A 20,108-nucleotide genomic window follows, 5' to 3' on the forward strand; every position below is an offset into this window, starting at 1 on the left:
TCGCTGGGCGGTTACGTTTGGCACGCGGGGGCGCGGGCTGCGTGTGGCGCGGGGCGGGGCGCGGTTGGAGCGCCTGAAGAGCGATGGCGGCGGCCTGAACTCACCTTAGCACATCCGCGGCGACGGGGCCTGGCGCAGGTCGGCGTTCTGTGAGGGAACTGTGCGCGTGGGTCAGAGGGCCAGAGAGGCGCGTGAGGGATGAGGGAACCGGGGAATGATGGCACCGGGTTTGGTGACTACTGGTCGTGAGGGGACAGGGTGAGGAGTTGGCAGGTGGTTAGGGGCTGTGTCTAAGGTAGGGGAGCAGGATGAGAGCTTGGGCTGAATGGACAAGTTAGGGGCTGGTTGTATGAGCCGCTGGAGTGCTTTTTGAAGGGCCAGGTTGAAGGAGCTCGTGAACACGGAATCCTGAGGGGCTGGGGCTACTGAGGGCACGGGCGAGGGACAGTCCTGGGACAGCGAGGGGGAAAGGCCTGTGCGAGGAGAGTGAGGCGAGTACAGGGCCAGGCGGGAGCCCTAGGTGGCGGCGAGTGGACGCAGGAGTTGGAGGCAGGGCGAGGGAAGAGGAAAGAAGGCTGTGAGTCGTGGGTGAAGGTGTGAGATTGGTTCTGGGTCTCCTCCAGTGGACTGTCCTGCCCGGTGATAGTAATAGTTTTATACTCCGACAGCGCGGATAAAAGTGCTGTGCACTTCCTTTCCCACTCCAATGGATTCTGTATATTTTGGAGGGAGAAAAAACAGAGAAGGCGTCATGGGCAAGAGTAACTATGATAATGAAAAATCATTTTTGAGGCTCAGTCGTCCGTAATCATTGGGGCCCTAGTTTCTTCTGGACCGAAGAAAGAATTGAAGGGGAGGCTTTTCATGAAGTTTCTTTTTAAAAAAATTATGGCTGCGTGTGTTTGTTTTCTCTCTTCCTGGTTCTGAGCCATAGTATAGTAATCCATTGTTGCTCCTCACCTATGATTGGACTGACCTTATCTATATTGGATTGACCACTTTCAGTTGCTGATTCATCTTTTCATAGGAGTTGCATGATTAGCTATATATAGCACTATATTTAGGCTCCCAAACAGGATGGCCTAGCTCTCCTTTTTTTTTTTTTAAGTTAAACTTAAAAAACTACTTTTATTGATGGAAATTTATGTGCAACAACCTGCTCATTTTTAAAATGTACTTAGTGAGTCTTGACATATGTACGCATTTGTGGAACCACTGTCATTATCAAGATACTAAACATTTTTACCACCTTGAAAGTTTTCTCTTATTTCTTTGGAATTCTCTCCCTCCACACCCTGTAATTGGGATCACTTTATTAGTATTTTACTAGTCCCCTTTTCCCCACCAACCCACACATGAAAATTTTTAAAAGTTGGATTCACTCAGTAATAATGACCACTTTCACACGCTTAAATTTTTCTCCCTGCTGACATTCTGTCATGGAACTGAAACATCTTGTCTCTTCCTCAAGGCTAGGAAGTTTGGTCCTCCCAAAGACCATACCCTGAGAATTAGGGCATAACCCTCATTATATGCCAAAGTCTCAGCCTCAGAACCAACCCTTCTAGTCTATGATATGTTTTCTTTGCTTCTCTCTGGAGGCGAAATAGGTCTTATACTGGTGGAACCTTTGGCAGCCTGTCTAGGACTCTATAGGACCTACATGTACAATAGAGTTTAAAATAATGATTCTTAGATACTGGCCCAAGGACCATGATAGTTTTCATCCATATAAGGTGGAAGGAAAGAAATAGAGGCGGCATAGTGAGTTTTCCATAATGCTAAATTTACTCTGAGATTATCTTTCCTACCCTGCAGGTGTTAAAGTGCTCTTTCACTAATGAAATAATGATGACAATAGATGATGACTTTTAAAAAATGGTTTTATTTATCAAAATAGAAAGTGACAACCCTATTTTTAATTTTTAACTTTTAAAAAATTATTTCTACTGGTTCATGAAATTCTGAAATTTAGGATGATGATAGTATGACTTTTATGTTGAGGCATGCATTTATATCATAATTCTGTATAACTTCTGATATCTGAACAGTATTCATGCTTTCATAGTAGTCTTTTTGCTATGAAATCAAAGTTTCATGCTTTGGGAAGCAATCACAAATTTTACTGGATTTACATAGATACCTTGTGAAGTAGGCAAAGAAAAGGATTCTTATTTTATAGTTGAATCACATTCAGAAGCTAGAGGTCATAAGGGATAAAGTGACAAAACTGGACTCAAAATTTGGCCTTCTGAGAGTTAGAGTGACTGGAAAGATTTGTAACAGAGAGTAAAGGTAATATGGGGCAAAGGGCATGGGATATTTAGGAAATGTGATGATGTGAAGGACCCTATATTCAGCAAAAAGTGTTTTTTATAATTTTTAATTGTTCTATTTTCAAACGAAATTAAAGGGACTTCGAGAGTGTTGTAGGGATGAAGGTTATGTTTAATACTATGTCCATGACATGGTAATAGATATCTATATTGCTTGTCATGGTAATAGGATGAGTTCAGTCACATGTTAGAGGATTCTTAGGGACTGTCCAAATTCTTGGTGGTACTGGAGAAAGTGCTGGATTTGGTAAGGTTGTTATTTGCTATATCAAATCTTTTGTTGAAATACCAGTACCTTAATTATAATAGATTATGACTTCTCACATATAGTTGACTGGTAGGTCTGAGAGAATAAAACATAGATGAGGATGATACAGAGTTAGAAGCATTTGAGATCTGATGTGTAATCATTTATTCCTTATCTGCTATGTGCCAGGCAGTCTGATAAATGCTGGGAGAACAAACTCATTCATTCATATACAGTATTTATGCATTTATACATCTAGAAAATAGTACTTAGGCATATAGTCTCTTCTCTCATTGCTCTCATTTTGTAGAAAATAAAAAAGTCATAGTCCTATGACATCTCAAAGAGTTCATAGTCTTGCTGGGAGAAACAAACAGGTGAAAAGATAGTTTGAATTTAGAGAAAAAATTTAAAATACAAAAATATGTAATGAGATGATTACTTCTCTTTATTTAGTCTCAGTCTCTATGTATCCTGTTCTGTGTTATCTCCACAGTTATCTGAAAATTAACATGTCTAAAACAGAATTTACTACCTTTGCCCTGAAAGACTGTTTTTGCACTCTATGTTGAATTTCAGTTCAGGTGAGGATTTCAGTGTCATTTTCCATACTTTCTGCTCCTTCACCAAAAGAAGTGAATTCAGTGACTAAAAACTTAATACATTTCTTTTATCTCCATTGTCACGAAAGCTTTAGTTTAGCTCATCCTCATCTACGATCTGATTTTTTAACAGTCTGTGGCCTTAAAATTTGTTCTTTTCTAGTTCATCCCTAGAATGACCTTTCCAAAAATACAAATCTGATCATAGAACTCATCTGCAGAAAACCTTTGGCTCTTTGTGTCTTGTAGGACAACATCCAAATTCATTAATATGGCCTTAGTTGGCCTCAAGTCACCTCTCCAGCCTCATCCTCTGCTACTCCTTATTCTGTGTTCTAGTTTGAATTAATCGTTCACGGTTCCCCGACAAACATGTTACTTTTTTGAGCCCTGAAATCTTTTCAGTAGCTGCCTTCTTTATTAGAAATGCCTTTTCTTCCCTGCTCAGTGAGCTTTCCTTATCCTTTATGATTAGTTTCACCTTCTCTTTGACATAGTCTTTGTTACCCTAAACAGAGGTGGAGATAACCTGAGGATTCACTGTTGTAAAGGGGAGTCACTGTGTGATAGAGATCCACTTTGTGAATTATAAGGCTCTGCTGGAGTCAGATGAGGGAATCCCTGTAAGAAGCAGAGGTGGTATTAGGGGAGGAAAGGGGATGAGCTGTGGCCATAACCTGATTTATCTGAGGAATGAAAAACAAGGAGGATATGGGAGGGCTAAGCTCTAGATTGCTAGTTTCCTATGAAGTGGGTGTTCTTCTGTTTTGTTTTTCCTTTTGCATATCTGTGAAGTTCAGTTAGATTTTTCTGTTTTCAATAATTGGCATAACAAGCCATTCATACTTATGTCTTAGTTTTCTTGCCTAGGAAGAGTCATTGTAGACAGTGATGCACTTTAACACTTTACTGATTTGTTCTTGGAAGGTCATTTTGGTCTCTTTCTGATTATTACAGGCATTGCAGGTATGTCCCTGCCCCAGCTTCTCTTTTTCTTGCCTCTCCCAGGGCAAAGGTTCACAAGCGAGGTTGAACCAGTTACTATTCTATGTCTGCTGTTCTAGATTGGTTGACATTCTTGCTGTGTGTGCCTATAAAGCTGTATTTTGGACCCTAATAAAGTGTCTGACCTCGACAGTTTCTGGGCCTGAATAATCAAGTCCTTCTTCCCCTTGTTACCCTCTAGCTGAGCCAGAGGGGAAATCTGGAAAGAGAGAGTTTACCCATTTTCTGCCCTTTGCTGTAGAAGGAGAGGACATCTTTAGAGGCTGCTGATACTGCACTCGTCTTGTTCTAAACTTTGCTGGGAATCTAAGTAGGTGACAGGAGCACCAATTTATGGCCTTTCATCTATTTTTTTCAGTATGTGAGCAGGGCCTAGATTAAATGTTGGCTTGAATTGTGAGATGCCAATTCCTGTGGGGCTCTTCTCTTTGAGATCTCTGAAAAGGGTCGAGGAGGCAGTGAGTAAAGATCCTACAGGCCAGTCTTTCTTGGGGCTCTTTGATGGGTAAGCAGTTGAGCAATATTGGGCACCCCAGGTATTATGCAAGGTAAGAGCAGTTTGATAATCTTGATAATTAAATTTCAGAAGCTAGAGGCAGTTTAGTTTACTGGGATGTGAGTGTGAAAGTGATGAGGGTGATGAGGATGATGAGGATGAGCACATGAGAGCATGTTAGAGCTCTCAGTCAGAGATGTGAACACCTTGGTTAGACAAGATCAGGAAAGGGAAGGAGAAAAGAAACATGTAATTTCAAGTACCCACTTTATGCCTGGAGTGATACAGAGCTTATCTTAAAATTGACAGGATTTCATCAGGAATTCATTGATGAGGAATCTGGGGCTCAGATGTGTGAAGTGATTTATTTAAAGTCACACAGCTGGAAGATGGTAGATAGTAATTCAAACCTTTGTTTGACGGACTCCAGAGCTAAAGCTTTACCTACTAGTAGTACTTTGTTATTCTTATTTGACTGTAGGGTTTATATTTGTTTTCGGTCCTCAAATGAGATATGATGGAGAAAGTATTTTGTAAACAGCAATATTCTTTTTTTTGTTGTTGTTTTTGGTTTTTTTTTTTTTTGGTACTGGGGATCGAACTGGGGTCCTTGTGCTTGCGCAGCAGGTGGCGAAACCACTGAGCTAAATCCCCGGCCCAAACAGCAGTATTCTTAATTGGCCAGACTCCTTGTAGGTGGCTAATGATCCAAGCTGAGTTTGAGAAGTGTTTAATAAAGGGACTGTATTTACAAAAGTATGGTCAGGGTTTAAAGAAACTTACAAGTTTAAATATCTTAGGGCTAATAATAGTAATCTGTTATCCCTATCTTATATAGCCTCTCTTTCTTCCGGCTTCTTTTCTCACTTAATGCCTTTGAGATTCCCCATCCCAAAACAAAACAAAAACGTAAAAACTCTCTTGATTACCTCCCACACAAGTTTTTATAAGCTATTTGACCTATTTTCATCCTTTCCCATATCACTGAATTTCTTGAAAGTGTGTCTTCCAAGCTTTTGATTCCTGTTCATTTTTAAGCTACAGTACTTTCCTAGATTTATTAAAAACTTAAATAATAAAAGTGGCAGACCATTTTTAATCTTCATTTTACATGGATCTATACAGTATGGATCTATACTGTATGGATGATCCAGTTTGTTTTTTCTTTTTTTTCTTTTGGTTTTCTTGAGACAGGGTCTCCCTATGTAGTTCAAGCTGGCCTTGAACCCATTATGTAGTCCAGGCTGGCCTTGAACTCTTCAGTCCTCCTGCCTCAGCCTCTGTAGTGCTGGGATTATAGGCATGTGCCACCATGCCCAGCTGATCTCAGTTTCTTAAACCATCTTTTCCTTTATTTCTAGATCATTATTCCTTGGATTTCTTCTATTTCTTTCTTCCTTCACAGTCTTCTTTAAAGATTACTCTTTGCTTTCCTAAATTCTGGTTTTCCTTAGGAGTTCACCCTTAGCTCTTTTAATGATTTACTGATTTCCTTGGATAATTTCATCTACTTCCATAGCTTTATCTATTACTTATATACACTGGTAACACTTGAATTTATATCTCTAGTTTTAATTTCACTTGTTTTAATTTTCACTCAATTTCTACTTGTTTTCTGGATATCATGAAATATCCTATAGGTGTTTAAAAATTTGATATGTCGGGCTGGAGATTTTATGTCAGTGGTGCTGCCGCCTGCCTCACAAGCGCGGGGTCCCAAGTTTGATCCCTGGTACCAAAAAAAAAATTTTTGACGTGTCCCAAACTGTAATCATCTTTTCTAAAACATTCCTCTTGATATGTGTTCCTTGTTGATTAGTGCATTATCTTTTACTGATAATCTCTTATCCTCCTTTCCTTTGCCAAGTTTTTTTGTTTTTGCTTTGTGATTCAATCAGTCTTTGGCAGATTAGCTGTATTTGGATCCTAGTGCTACTTACTAGATGGATAATTCAGTAATTTATTTAACTTCTCTGGGCTTTGATTTTCTCATATGTAAAATTGTATAGTAGTATGCGTAGGATTTTTATGAAGTTTAAGTGAGCTTTCCATGTAGTGCTTAGAATGGAGCCTGACACGTAGTAAGTGCTAATTATGTTAGCTTGCATAGCTAGTGTAGTAGGTCAGGTATTATAATTAAGTCAGCATTCACTTGCACAAACATTTTTGAATGCCACACACTGTGGTGGTACTGGGATTTCAAAGAATGAATGGTATAGCTTCTTGTCAAAAGAGCAGAGACATAATATAAATTATTGGCAGATACGTTACAGGTCTGAGCAATTTCAGTATTGAATGGAACATGTTAAAATAGAGGTAGATCTCAGATTACTTTTTTTTTTAAAGAAATTGTTGAAACATCTTATAAATTGTCTCCTGCCATCTGTCTGTTTCTTTCTGCTCCACCTTAAGTTGCTTTCTAACATTTTTAAAGGCATTGTTCTTGTCATTTCCTTGTTTAAAAATCACCTTTGTTTCCAGGGTGTAATATATAAAATCCAAATCCCTTAGCATGATATTTATAACTCTCACCTATATTTACCCTTCAACTCAGTATGATGCATCTCTTCTTTAGTCTGTGGTTAAGTCACACCAAACTTGCAGATGTTCTATAAATTTTTCACACTCTTTCACAGTACCATATTTTTTTTTTTTGTATTGTTTTAAATATTAAGAAAGACTAGCACTGCTGGCCATGGTGGTGCACGCCTGTAATCCCAGCACTTGGTCAACTGAGGTAGGAGAATGGCTGAAAGTTCAACACCAGTCTGGCAAGAATTCTTACTGAGTTCAAGGCCAGGCTGAGCTACATGGTGAGAGTCTGTCTCAAGGGAAAAAAAGAAAAAGTCTTTCCTTTGGCTCTCTCCATAACCAGTATCTCACTATTAAAGACCTAAGTCAGATATTACCTCTGGAACCCTTGTACTGCAGCCCAGGCAGAGTTAATTCTTTTCCTTCATGCCCTTCTGACAGTTTTGTAAGTATTTCCATTTATATTTGTTGGCATATATGTGTAGGCTCTCCTAGCTGTTTTTATCCATCTCTGTATTTCTGTTGATTGTTTAGGACAATTTCCACTACTTTGTATGGATATGCATTGAGTTAATCAGTGAGTAAGCCCTGCCTTCTATAATACTGTCACCTTTTATAATACTGCCTTTTATAATACTGTTACCTGTCCTGTGTCACCTTTCCTTTAGCATAGTTGCTATTTTCCTTTAGTTGTGATCTAGTAATTGTGAGAGAGGAGGTGTTGATTAATGTACCCTTTGGTTAGTATAACCTGAACCCTTGGATAGCTCCTGGTTTCAGGTTTCAGGTTTCTGTTTTTTTACCCTTTTTTGACTGTAAAAGGGAAGGAAAACTGAACCGTACTTTTCCCAAGAAGATTTTATGCTCTTCAGAGACAGTACTGATAAGGAGGTGCTGGGTGTGATGGCAAAGAAACTGGGCCAACATCTAATTTGGTACTTTTTATTTCTTCTTCATTTACTGAAGCATTCATTCATTGAATGAGTATTCATTGAATCCTGGATACTACCACAGAATTGGGGATTCAACAGTGAAAATGTCAGGTAAATTCTTTTCTCAAAATGCTAATTTTTTGGTGGGGAAGATGGATAAATAATTTTAGATAATGCTAAAAAGACAGTAGGACTAGGAAGCCAGAGAGTGAAGGTGGGAAGATGAACTATTTAGACAGAATTGTTAAGCAAGGCCTCTCTGAGGAGATTACATCTGAAAACTGAGCGCTGAGAGCAGTGTGAAGAGCAAGAGAACATTCCAGGCAGAGGGAATAGAAAGTACGGTATTGAAGAAAGCCTATGTAACTGAAGTATGAATGAAAAGAATGATAGATGGTTACACAGATTAGGTCATACAGGCTCATAAGGAACCAAGATAAGAAATTTAGATTATTATTAGTATGACAGGAAATTGTTCGAGGATTTCAACAGAGGAGAGCTGTAACATAATTTATGTTTTAAAAATATCGCCCAGCTCGCTGTGTGGCAAATAGACTCTTTAGAGGGTAGGAATGGAAGCATGGAAACCAGACTGGAAGCTATTGGAATAGCGAGACATGTTTTGAGAATGGAGATAATAAGATTTGCTGATGAACTTGAAATTTGAGGAAAAGAAGAAACAAAGATGAAGCACACAGGCTTTTGATGATGCCTACAGTAAACATGTAGGTGAATATTGGTATCATTAATTGAGATGGAAAAGGCTGGAGGAGTAAGAGGTTTGGTGGTAGAAGTCATGAGTTTTATTTTAGACATGTTAAGTTTCTGGTAATAGTTGTCTGTATAAATTTGTGTAAATGAGTGGAACATTCAGTTGGGTGGAAGTTCTGAGTTGTTTCTGCTAGCAAGTGAAAAGAGGTAAGCTTTTGTTTATCCTTTCTGTTCTCTCTCTTTGAATTAGATTTGCAAGTCTGGACTGGGCAGTGACCTCTGGGCTTGTTACTCCAGTCTGGTGTACTCTCTGGCTCGATGGCCAGTTACTGGCTTCTACAGACCAGATGAAGCAGACTGGAGACAGAAGTGGAGAAAGCCTCCAGCTGGCATATCCTCAGAGTGTAACCCTCTGGCTGCTGGCCCTGTCCAGCCTGCCTTATGGAGAGGATGAACTGGCTAAGCAGACTGGCCTCCCGGGGCCCTGGACACCGTGTACCTCAAGGGGCCAGTCTTCAGGTCCCTGTCATGGCTGACCCTGAGACCTGCCTCATGGTCTTCAAGAATCACTGGTCCCAGGTAGAAGATCGTATGCCAGAAGTGCCTAGTTCATAGTCACCTGAGTTGTCCTGACCTTCTGTCTTCTGTGTTCTGACTATCCCATTTCTGTTCCTTCCATCTTTTTTCCCTAGGTGGTGCGGATCCTGGAGCGGCAAGGCCCTCGGGTAGCTCCTGGAGGTGCAGATGATCTCAGTGCTGTGCGCAACCACACTTACCAGATGTTAACATTGTTGGCAGAGGATCGTGCAGTCCCTTCGGTCCCCACTGGCCCTGGGCCCCTGCTGGAGTTTGCTCTGCGTGAAGATCTGCTGACCCGTGTGTTGGCATGGCAGCTGCAATGGGATGAGCTTGGGGATGGGGTTGAGGAACGACGCACTGAACAATTGAAACTATTTGAGATGCTAGTGAGCGAAGCTCGCCAGCCCCTGTTGCGGCATGGTCCAGTTCGTGAGGCTCTGCTCACGCTTCTGGATGCCTGTGGCCACCCTGTGCCTAGTAGCCCAGCACTGGATGAAGGCCTGGTGCTACTTCTCAGCCAGCTGTGTGTTTGTGTGGCCCGGGAGCCTTCACTGCTCGAGTTCTTCCTGCAACCACCTCCTGAGCCAGGAGCTGCTCCACGTCTTCTTCTCTTTTCTCGCCTTGTCCCTTTTGTCCATCGAGAGGGCACGCTGGGCCAGCAGGCCCGTGATGCCCTCCTTCTGCTCATGGCTCTGTCAGCTGGGAGCCCTACTGTGGGCCGCTACATCGCAGATCACTCTTACTTCTGCCCGGTTAGCAGCCCCTAGTATGGGGGTGGGGGGGAGGCTATAGCATGTGGACATTGGGCAACACCTTCCTATCCAGGAGATGTGGAAAGGCCAGGTACCAGGACCCTCACCTCCTGAAAGTACCCCCTGGATTTGAAAGCAGCCCCTGGAATTGGAATGGGTGTGAAACATGGGCCTAGATGATTAGGGAAGGTACTAATTTTTTTGTGAACCAATGTTCCAGATGAGGTCATGGCACATTGAGTAACTAAATAGTTGCTTTGATAACAGCTCTTACCTCCACTGCCATGAAAATTCTGGACTAAGGGTTTCCATATCATGGTCTTATAGTTTCTGAGCCTTTGGTAACTTCCCCTAGGTGCTGGCCACAGGGCTAAGTGCCCTGTACTCCTCACTGCCACGAAAAATTGAGGTTCCAGGGGATGATTGGCACTGCCTACGACGGGAAGACTGGGTAGGAGTACCAGCCCTTGCACTCTTCATGAGTTCCCTGGAGTTTTGCAATGCAGTCATTCAGGTAGGATTGGCATGCTTAGGCAATATGGTCCTTGGTCATTCTAGGAAGATGGGAAGGGATAAATTCCTTGGAGTTCTGTTATTCTAGCATTGTGGGGCTATGATACCGTTCTACTCCCTTCCATATAGTTGTCTCCTTTACAGTCCCCTTTCTTTCTCTTATTGTTACAGGTGGCTCACCCTCTGGTGCAGAAACAGCTGGTTGACTATATCCATAATGGCTTCCTCGTGCCTGTCATTGGCCCTGCCCTGCACAAGGTGAGAGTCACAGTTGACAAGGCATGTTGGGGCTAGACTACAGGGTGGTAACTTCAATGACAGAACCAGTGTGGGAGGCAGTGTTGGGGGGTGCTCCTTCTGTTTTCCTTGTCTCCTGGTTCTTCCTTTGAACCCAGGGAAAATGACTCGTATGTTCAGGGAATTCCTAAGTTTCCAAACTTTCCCTTCTCATCCAGACCTCTGTGGAGGAGATGATCGCCAGTACCGCCTATCTGGAACTTTTCCTACGTAGTATCTCAGAACCTGCCTTGCTCCGTACCTTCCTGCGATTCCTGTTGTTACACCGGCATGACACCCACACCATCCTTGACACCCTTGTTGCCCGAATTGGCAGCAACTCTCGGGTATGGCCCTTACCTCTGTCCAGGCTTAATGTGGGTGATCCATCTCTCTCTGTCATTAGTTTTCAGAGGGTATTTCTACTCTTCTTTGGTTTTTGTCTCTAGTCACTTCAGGATTAGGTGTCATTTTCTAACATTAAACTTTTAGCCGTTTTGGGTACAGAATTAAATTTACTACACTAATCTAGAACCCAGTTACTTCTTTCTGTATGAATGCTCATCATGACTTTGGGTTTTGCCATTTTGTAACACTTGTAATAGCATTGCCCTGAGGTTCTTTTTAGCTGCTTACCACTCTGTGGCCTGCAGTGGTTGACTTGAGATCATTTTGGATTTTCGTCTACATTGATACTATGATGTAGGTGTCACTAGTATGCTTACCTTCTTTCTCCTTTGGATTTGTTGCGTTTGAACTATAACTTGAGGAACACATCAACCCCCCTATCTGCTTCCATTCCTTCTTCCTACACATTTTTATTGAATGTTTACTCTGTGCCATGCTGTTTGCTGGTGCTGAGGATTGAATGATAATAGGCAGTATTGCTGGTAGACATTATTACTGACTTCTTGGAGCTTACTTTATAGAGAAGGTTAGGCCAGTAAGCACATTAATAAAATGCCTAAAAATTGTAGTCAGTGCTATGTAAAAAAACAAACAGTATGCTTAGAAACTAATAGGATGGCCAAGGCCTCTGAGGAGGTAACATTGAGCTGAGACATAAAGGTCATGAAGGAGTTAGTCTAGTGAATATCAAGTAGAACAGTCTAGACGGAGCACCTGTAAAGGACACTGAATAGGGTAAAAGCTTAATGTATTTTATGAGATGAAAGACTAATATGACTGGAGATGTAGTGAGCAAAGGAAAGAAGGGAATGAGATGAAAATTGAGAGGTTGGTAAGGTTCAGATTGTTCCAGGTATGGTAGCACATGCCTATAATCCTACCATTCTGGGAGGCTGAGGCAGGAGGCTTGCAAATTTGAGCTCAGCTTAGGCAGCTTAGCAGTTTAGTGAGGCCCTGTCAAAATAAAAAATGAAAAAGAGCTGGGTATGTATTTCAGTGTGAAGACTCTGGGTTCCTAATCCCTAATATAACTCCCCCCCCTTTCAAATTGTTCATGGCCTTGTTGATCAGGTTTGGATTTTAACCAGTAGAAATGTACATAAAATAGGAGTAGTTTCCAAGTAGTAAAGACCTGTAGGCTTTCTAGGAGGTTAAAGCATTAGCTTAGCTATGGACTTTATGGCATTTATTTTGGCTCTGAGGCCATTTGTGCTTCCCTTCTTAATTACAAATAGTTGAAGTTTCCTGGATGCTTGTGTTTAAATAAAAGTTCTTCAGTTATTAAGAGTTCTGAAAAACTAGCTAGGCATGGTGGTGCATTCTTGTAATCTCAGCTCTCTAGAAGGCTGAGGAAGGATTGTAACTTCAAACCCAGCCTGGGCAATTTAGTGAATTAGCAAGACCCTGGCTCAACATAAAACATAAAAAACGACTTGGGATGTAGTTCAGTGTGAAGACTCTGGTTTCAATCCCCAGTACCAAAAGAAATCAAAACAATAACAACAGCAAAAAGTTCTGGAAAACTGTTCTAGAATTAAGGTATCTGGTAGTACAGTTTCAGGTCAGTGAGATTCTTGGATAAGTATACTTTGTATAGGTGGAGTTTCTGAGTAGGTAGGGTATATAAGAAATATTCCAGGTTGACTCTGCTTAGATCAGTGTTTCTGAACCAGGCTTATGGTTCAGAAACATCTGTGCAACTTTGAGGATGACAACAACAATGGGTTCTAAGATTTTAGATCTCTTGAATTACACAGTCTTTGGGAGTAGTTTGTATTTTTAAAATGTTCTAAAAATAATCATGATACATGCTTTGAATTAAAATTTGTTGATATAAACCCAAAGTTGGAGAGGTGTCTTGGACTCTAAAGGTCTAATTTTACAAAGACAATAGCAGTTGTGTTCCTCATTCTGCTGAAATTAGGCAATAGTCTTACGTTTGACCTCATGCAATGTCTTGTTCGTGTTTAGCAACCGTTGACATCCTTTTACAGGTTGTCGCCTCTTTCCCAAGGTCATTCTTTAATTTTATTCTTATCCTAATCTCTGTTATCCCCCATTGTCTTTAGTCCTTAGTACTCATTGGTCTTGTTTGATCCCCTGGTCTTAGAAGGCTTACATGTTTTTAGAGTATTTCTTCTTCTTGATTCATGGTTCTTGGAGGAACCAGATCTCTTCTAATCCTGTGTTAGACATTTAAATGCTTTCCTTTCCACTGTGTGGTCATTTCAAGGTTGAAATTGTTGGCTTGAGGGCCAGGGATTTAGCTCAGTGGTTTTGCCACCTGCTGCGCAAGCGCGAGGACCCGAGTTCGATCCCCGGTACCAAAAAAAATAAAAAAAAATAAAAAAAATTGAAATTGTTGGTTTGACTTTGTGACTCATGTACCCTGTTTTGTCCCTTGAAGCGAATCATTCTGGCTAGTCCCTGTGTCTTGATTTTCTGAGCTAGTTTTCTATTGTTTTTATAACAAATTACCATTATCTTATAGTTTTAGAGGACATATTTGGGCTGTAGGTAGAATTGATTTTCTTAAAGTTGTGAGACTGAGATCTTGTGTTTTTTTGCTAGCTATGCACTGAAGAAGACCATTCCTAGCTTATGGAGCCAACCAGATTCCTTCGTTCTTGGCCCCTTCATTCGTCTTCAGAGCTAGAAATGAGTGTTACATTCTGTCATGTTTCACATTTCTCTTCCTTTTTTGTTGTTGTTGTTTTGTTTTTGGTACCAGGAATTGAACTTGGGACCTTGTGCTTTCGAGTCAGGCAGTGAACCACTGAGCTAAATCCCCAGCCCTCTCTTCCTTTTTTTATACACCCAGTAGTGATTCTGTTTTTAAGGACTTAGGGCTTGATTGGACCCACCTAGATAATGTAGGATAATCTCCCATCTCAAATTCTGTAATCTTAATCACATCTGCAAAGTCTCTTCTACTATGCAAGTAAATATTTACAGGTTCAGGAGATTAGGATGTGGACATCTTTGAAGGACTACTTTTCTACCCACCACATTAATTTTCAGTGAGTCTGAATTCTTCATTGCTAGTTAAAGTGGTCATTTAAGATCAGCCTTCTGAATGTGAACTGTTCTCATCTTTTTCCTGCTATGTGGTTGCCTTTTAATTCTCCCATAGTTCAGTAGCAAACAGTTAACACTTAGACTATAGCTTATTAGTTGTCTTGAGGGAGCATGTGGTGTCTGACATACTTGCTATGAGATAAGTATAGAGAAGTTGCTACAGGGATTCAGAGGAGTGAGGGAGAATTTATGTATGTCTTTTTTTTTTTCCTCTCTAGCCAGAGATTAACAAGCCTTCTTCCTTTTTTTTTTAACAGAAGGTTTCCCCTAATCTGAACCCACCTACTTTTTCCTTTTCCTGTTAGCTGCCCTAAAGTTTTTATTATTTTATGTTTTGATGCACACTGGGGTTGGAGAGGTGACTCAGACTCCATGTTCCCAGCTCCACCCATTTCCCAGTTGGTACTCTTCCAGGTTCCTTCTCGGTCTTTGTTGGTAGGGATCCAGTTTTGGTGTTGCTATGGTCCCTCCTGACAGGCATTCACTCGGTTAGCCTGTTGCTGCTGTTTCCTGTTTGTCATTCACTTGGCCACAGTATTTCTCAGTGTCTCTTTTCTTGGGTTTTCATTCTAGTGTTGCTGGAGTCTCACCTGACAGCATATATGCCCAGAGAGTCTGCTGTTATGTATATGATCTGAGGAAATCCATTGGGCCTAATTCATAGTTCATTACTGTTTGTGAATAGTGCAGTCTTACCCCAAAAGATCACTGGAATGGCTGCTATGTGGTAGGCCCTGTGCACATTTGTTGCTCCTGGAGTGGTTGGTTGGACTTGGGGGTTAGGGGAGGAGTTATCATTTGATGAACAGTTTGGAGGGTAGAGAGATTTTATGGTGACTCCCTCCCTTCCCCATCCCCCAGCTCTGCATGGTCTCTCTGAGTCTCTTCAGGACCCTCCTGAACCTCAGCTGTGAGGATGTCCTGCTGCAGCTGGTTCTCAGGTACCTGTGAGGGCAGGGCTGAGGGAAGGCTGACTCCAGGGCCTTGTGCATTGCTGAGGCAGTGGGCTGTATTGGGGTTCCTCATGAGTATCTTCCTGGAGCATGGCTTAGCCATTTTATTTTATTGGCCTGCTTTCTTCTAGGCACTTTCCTTCCTGACACATCCTGTGCCTCCTTTATACTCTTTCCCAGGTATCTTGTTCCATGTAACCATGTGATGCTGAGCCAGAAGCCAGCAGTACGTGATGTGGATCTCTATGGACGAGCAGCTGACAAGTTTCTCTCCCTAATCCCACGCTGTTGTCGGCATGGTGCCCCCAGCCCACCTCGTCCAGAGCATGCCTCATGGGCACGAGGTGGGCCTAGCAGAGAGGCAGGGAGAAGGGAGGACATCACGGGTATGGCTTGGGCTCTCAGTGATCCTAGCAAGAAGATGGGGCTTGGGTAGGGGGAGGGAGGTGACCATGAGTGGCCTTTCTTCGGGAAGTTGTGGAAGAAGGATCCTTAACCTCACCAAAGAAATGTGGGTTGAACTTCTGGGCATACCTTTTCGTCTTCTTCACTCCATTCCTGTACTCTTTTTATTTTCATTTTCTCTTTGATGGTGGTGATAGTGAGAGGGGGTGGTGGATGAGGAAGAGGTTAATCTGGAGGTTGGAGAGTCAGCTATCTAAATAGGCTCTGTATTTCTGCCTTCTTACCACCTTCTCTCTTAGTCTCCTTATGTATCTTATCTCTCAGACCCTCTGTCTCCTTGGTTCCTCTTATGTTCTTTTCCCTTCTAAAGGCCCTGGAAGCCCAAGCATTGATTCCTCTTCTGTGGTGACAGTGCCTCGGCCCTCCACACCATCTCGTCTGGCTTTCTTCCTTCGGCAGCAGAGCCTGGGTGGCCCTGAGTCTCCAGGTCCAACCCCTCATTCCCCAGGGCTTGCTGCATCCCCAGCCTCCAGCCCTGGCCGACGGCTCAGCCCTGCAGAGGAGCCCGGTGAGCTGGAAGACAATTACCTGGAGTATCTGCGTGAGGCACGCCGTGGTGTGGACCGCTGTGTCCGAGCCTGCCGTACCTGGTCTGCCCCCTATGATGGCGAGCGTCCCCCTCCTGAGCCTAGTCCTCTTGGCTCCCGGACTAAGAAACGCAGCCTACTGCCTGAGGAGAACAGGGACAATGTGGGGCAAGGGGAGGAAGAAGAGCTGGGGAGTAGGGGACTATCTGGGAGTGTAGGGGAGGGCCCTGGCCATATGCCTCCTCTGCAGCTCAATGGAGTGCCAGGATCATGGCCTGAGGGAGCCAAGAAGGTTCGTCTGGTGCCATATCTGGTGCCACAGGAGGGAGCCAGGGAACTACTAGAGGGTACCTCTGAGGGTATGGCAGGACTAGAGAGCTTTGGGCAAGAGCTCCATGAGTTGGAGGTGGCATTGAGCAATGGTGGAGCTGGCTCAGAGCACCCTCTAGAACCTCCACTACCTCTTGAGGAAGAGGAGGCCTACGAGAGCTTCACCTGTCCCCCTGAGCCCCCTGGCCCTTTCCTCAGCAGCCCTTTTCGGACTCTCAACCAGCTGCCGAGCCAGCCCTTCACTGGTAAGCTACTTAGCCTAGGATTTCTGCTTTGTGTACTCTTTGCATGCTCTTGACATGTTGTGCTGATTTCTGAGACTTCTCGGCTATGTCATGTCTGTGTACTTGCCTAGCCCTCATGCATTTTGCCTGGATCCCTTACAGATACATATCATGTCATACTTGTGTTCTCATATCTGTCTCTCTTCCATGCTTGTGCTAGTTTGAGTGTTGACTTAATGTTTGAGCCTTATATGTCTGTCCTATGTGCGTGTTCCTCCTCTTCCCCTAGTCTGGCCATTTCCTGGGATATGTGATTAGGATTTTAAATTTTTTTGTTTTGTGGTGAATCACAATATATCTGAACTATATGGAAGACATGTGCGTCTTGTGTGAGAGGCACATGTAAACCTCTGTTCTCAGTTGTTCTCACCACTATGTATTGTATGTATTGAGTATTACGTCAGCTCTCCTATATCCTAGAGTCAGTTCTGTCCTCGTCACTCAGCTCCTTCTTCCCTTCCTTTTTAAGGAAGAACCCAAATGTCCACTGTCCTTGTCCTTTCCTGGTTGCCTTGATCCCTCAGTATGAATGCCTTAGAGATTTATGACTAGTAGTAAGGACACAAGTAGAGAAAGTGAATCACCCTTTGAAGGCAAGTGACAGAGTATGGCCCCTAGTAGTAAGGACACAAGTAGACAAAGTGAATCACCCTTTGAAGGCAAGTGACAGAGTATGGCCCCGAGCTCCGTAGATGAGTCCTTGTGGGTTCTCCAGAATGCTTCTGAAGCTAGACCTGACCTGAGTGGGTGGGCTCACTCTCCTTTGTTTGTAAGAGCCAGCTGAACCCTCCTCTGGCTCTAATCCTCACAACATATCCCATGCCAGGGAGAATAAAAAACACCTTGGCAACCAGTGTAGTGGCTAAAGTGAAGATCATAGGATTTGGATTAAGCATATCTTAAGTTGGCATCCCATCTCTGCCTTTAATGGATATAAATCACTACAATTCTGGTATATTGTGAAAACTCAACATATGGTAGCTTTTCACTAGGATTATCATTTCTGGGTTCATGGCAGATTTAAGTTGACCAAAGGAACCATCCATCTTCTCATTGCTTGTAGTCTAATTATGTTCAGTTTAGCCACCATTTTGATCAGTTTATGTCCTTCCTGGCCTGGGATCCTGCTTGTATAACATTGCAGCTTCTACTCTAGAGTCAACTTCCTTTCCTTGCAGACCACAGAAAACATCTTTTCATTTATTTATCCTCCACTCAGTTCCTTTCTACTCAGTACCTCTAGGAGGTGGTGTGCAGGTTTTTACCAGTCTTGAAGTATTAATTAAAGCTTCTTTCTTTTTTCTTCTTTGTAAACTTAAATGAGCTTTTTGAATTGTCTCTTACAAGAGGCCCCCAGGCAATGAGAGGAATAGAATGATAAAGCTGTAGGTTATCTTAGGATCCTGTTTCACTAGAGTTGTTTTTAAACTAAGGCTGGTCATGAGTACTTGAAGTAGATGTTCTTTGATCTTTTGTAGGATTTTCTACCTCTTGCCCTTCATCTTTTTTCTGTCTTGATGCATAGTTAAGTTCTGAGATACATTCCCTTTCTTCAAAAAATTCCTGATCAGAAAGATTGTTGGTTCTAGAGTCCTAATGCTGGTGAAACATCTTTCTCCTAGTGGGTAATGCTAATTCCTTCTGTTCTCTGCCACTGTGAGTCAGTTTACTGTGCCTCTGAACTAAATTATCCTTTTGCTACATGTTCTGTTCCACCTTCTTGGTCCCAGTCCCAGCTCATCAAAGACAGAGCTGATGTCTTCTCTGGACCTCCAGAGATTTCTCCTCTAACTATAAACATTAAATATAACCCCTCTGTGTTTGCTACAGTTTCTTGCTTTCTTTTTCACCAAGTTTGTGTTACTTTGTCTTATGTGGAACCTGATTCTGTGTTTTGGTCCTAATTGCTTTCTCTGCCTATTCATTCTTCTGTTGTGCCTCTTGGATGAAGCTTTTTAAAAACTGAGAAATTATTGTATAGCTTATGGTTATAATTGAATACATAAAATTTGCCTGGTCTTAGACTTAATACTTTACATTGATATTGCTTTAATCCTCTTAATTACCTCTTATAGTAGGTATATTTTCTTATTTTTCCAAGTAGGAAGCTAAAGCTTGGAGAGCCTTATCCAGTAACCTAACTAGTAAAGGGTAAAGCAGAAATCTGAAAAGAGGTCTCTGTTTTTCTGGAGCCTGAGATCTGGCTCTTCAGCTTGAATGTGTATAAAGCCAGCATCTAGACTCTTGTGGGTTCATGTGGTGTTTACTATCTTATTTTCTCCTGGATAGGTTGTCACAGGACATTCCAACATTCCCAGAGACTAACACACAAATATTTTCATCTAGTGGGAGTTTCTTGTTTTGGGGAGGAATGCATGCGATGTGCATTGTGTTCAGGCCTTGTATCCTTGTGCCCACCCCCACCCCCCCAGGCCCCTTCATGGCTGTGCTCTTTGCCAAACTTGAGAACATGCTGCAGAACTCCGTCTATGTCAACTTTCTGCTGACGGGGCTGGTGGCCCAGCTGGCCTGTCATCCCCAGCCCCTGCTCCGCTCTTTCCTGCTCAACACCAACATGGTCTTCCAGCCCAGTGTCAAGTCCCTGCTGCAGGTGTGCGATGCATGCATGCATGGGTGCGTCCAGGCTCCGTGGTGGGCCAGGCCCGCAGCTGGAGTGACCCTGGGTGGGCTGGGAATAGGTCCAGTGGGACTAGAAAAGACTGCATCAGTCTAAACCACCAGAAATGTCATGAAGTTGTGCTTCATAGGTGCTGGGCTCTGTGAAGAATAAGATTGAGAGCTTTGCAGCTTCCCAGGAGGACTTCCCAGCACTGCTATCCAAAGCCAAGAAGTACCTCATTGCCCGTGGCAAGTTGGACTGGGCTGAGGGTCCTACAACAGGATCTGCCCCCCGCCGCTCCGATCCCCTAGGTGAGGCCTATTCCATCACCCTGCTCCCTGCCCTCCCTAGACAGCTGTTAGCTCAGGTTAGCTGAATTCTCATTAAAGGTGAAACCTTGTACCAGCCACTGGAGATTGTAAAAAAAGTGGAGTCTTAATGTTTGTTCTCAGACTTTGGGTC

The 20,108-nt window shown here is 42.7% G+C and overlaps 1 protein-coding gene across 5 annotated transcripts in view; it reads left to right on the top strand.

Moving 5' to 3' along the window:
• Positions 1 to 20,108, top strand: part of Fhip1b (FHF complex subunit HOOK interacting protein 1B) — a 22,977-nt gene continuing 2,869 nt past the window's right edge. Inside the window, exons 1-12 of one of the 5 annotated variants that reach the window (XR_015451466.1) lie at positions 1 to 138; positions 8,185 to 8,261; positions 9,112 to 9,440; positions 9,554 to 10,192; positions 10,548 to 10,706; positions 10,877 to 10,963; positions 11,161 to 11,328; positions 15,329 to 15,408; positions 15,601 to 15,764; positions 16,196 to 16,987; positions 19,459 to 19,660; positions 19,795 to 19,957. Coding sequence is in view for 4 of the 5 variants with exons in the window: in XM_004863377.4 (XP_004863434.1) it covers positions 9,303 to 9,440; positions 9,554 to 10,192; positions 10,548 to 10,706; positions 10,877 to 10,963; positions 11,161 to 11,328; positions 15,329 to 15,408; positions 15,601 to 15,764; positions 16,196 to 16,987; positions 19,459 to 19,637; positions 19,795 to 19,957 (2,569 nt within the window). In the remaining variant the exon portion in view is untranslated. The remainder of the gene's footprint in view (positions 139 to 8,184; positions 8,262 to 9,111; positions 9,441 to 9,553; positions 10,193 to 10,547; positions 10,707 to 10,876; positions 10,964 to 11,160; positions 11,329 to 15,328; positions 15,409 to 15,600; positions 15,765 to 16,195; positions 16,988 to 19,458; positions 19,661 to 19,794; positions 19,958 to 20,108) is intronic. The other 4 variants (XM_004863377.4, XM_087211827.1, XM_004863378.4 and 1 more) reach the window with 4 other exon arrangements.

This window comes from Heterocephalus glaber, unplaced genomic scaffold (genome assembly GCF_053883595.1).
Source record: "Heterocephalus glaber isolate CG9 unplaced genomic scaffold, H.glaber_assembly_v1.0 deba00001428, whole genome shotgun sequence".
NCBI classification, from domain to species: domain Eukaryota; kingdom Metazoa; phylum Chordata; class Mammalia; order Rodentia; family Bathyergidae; genus Heterocephalus; species Heterocephalus glaber.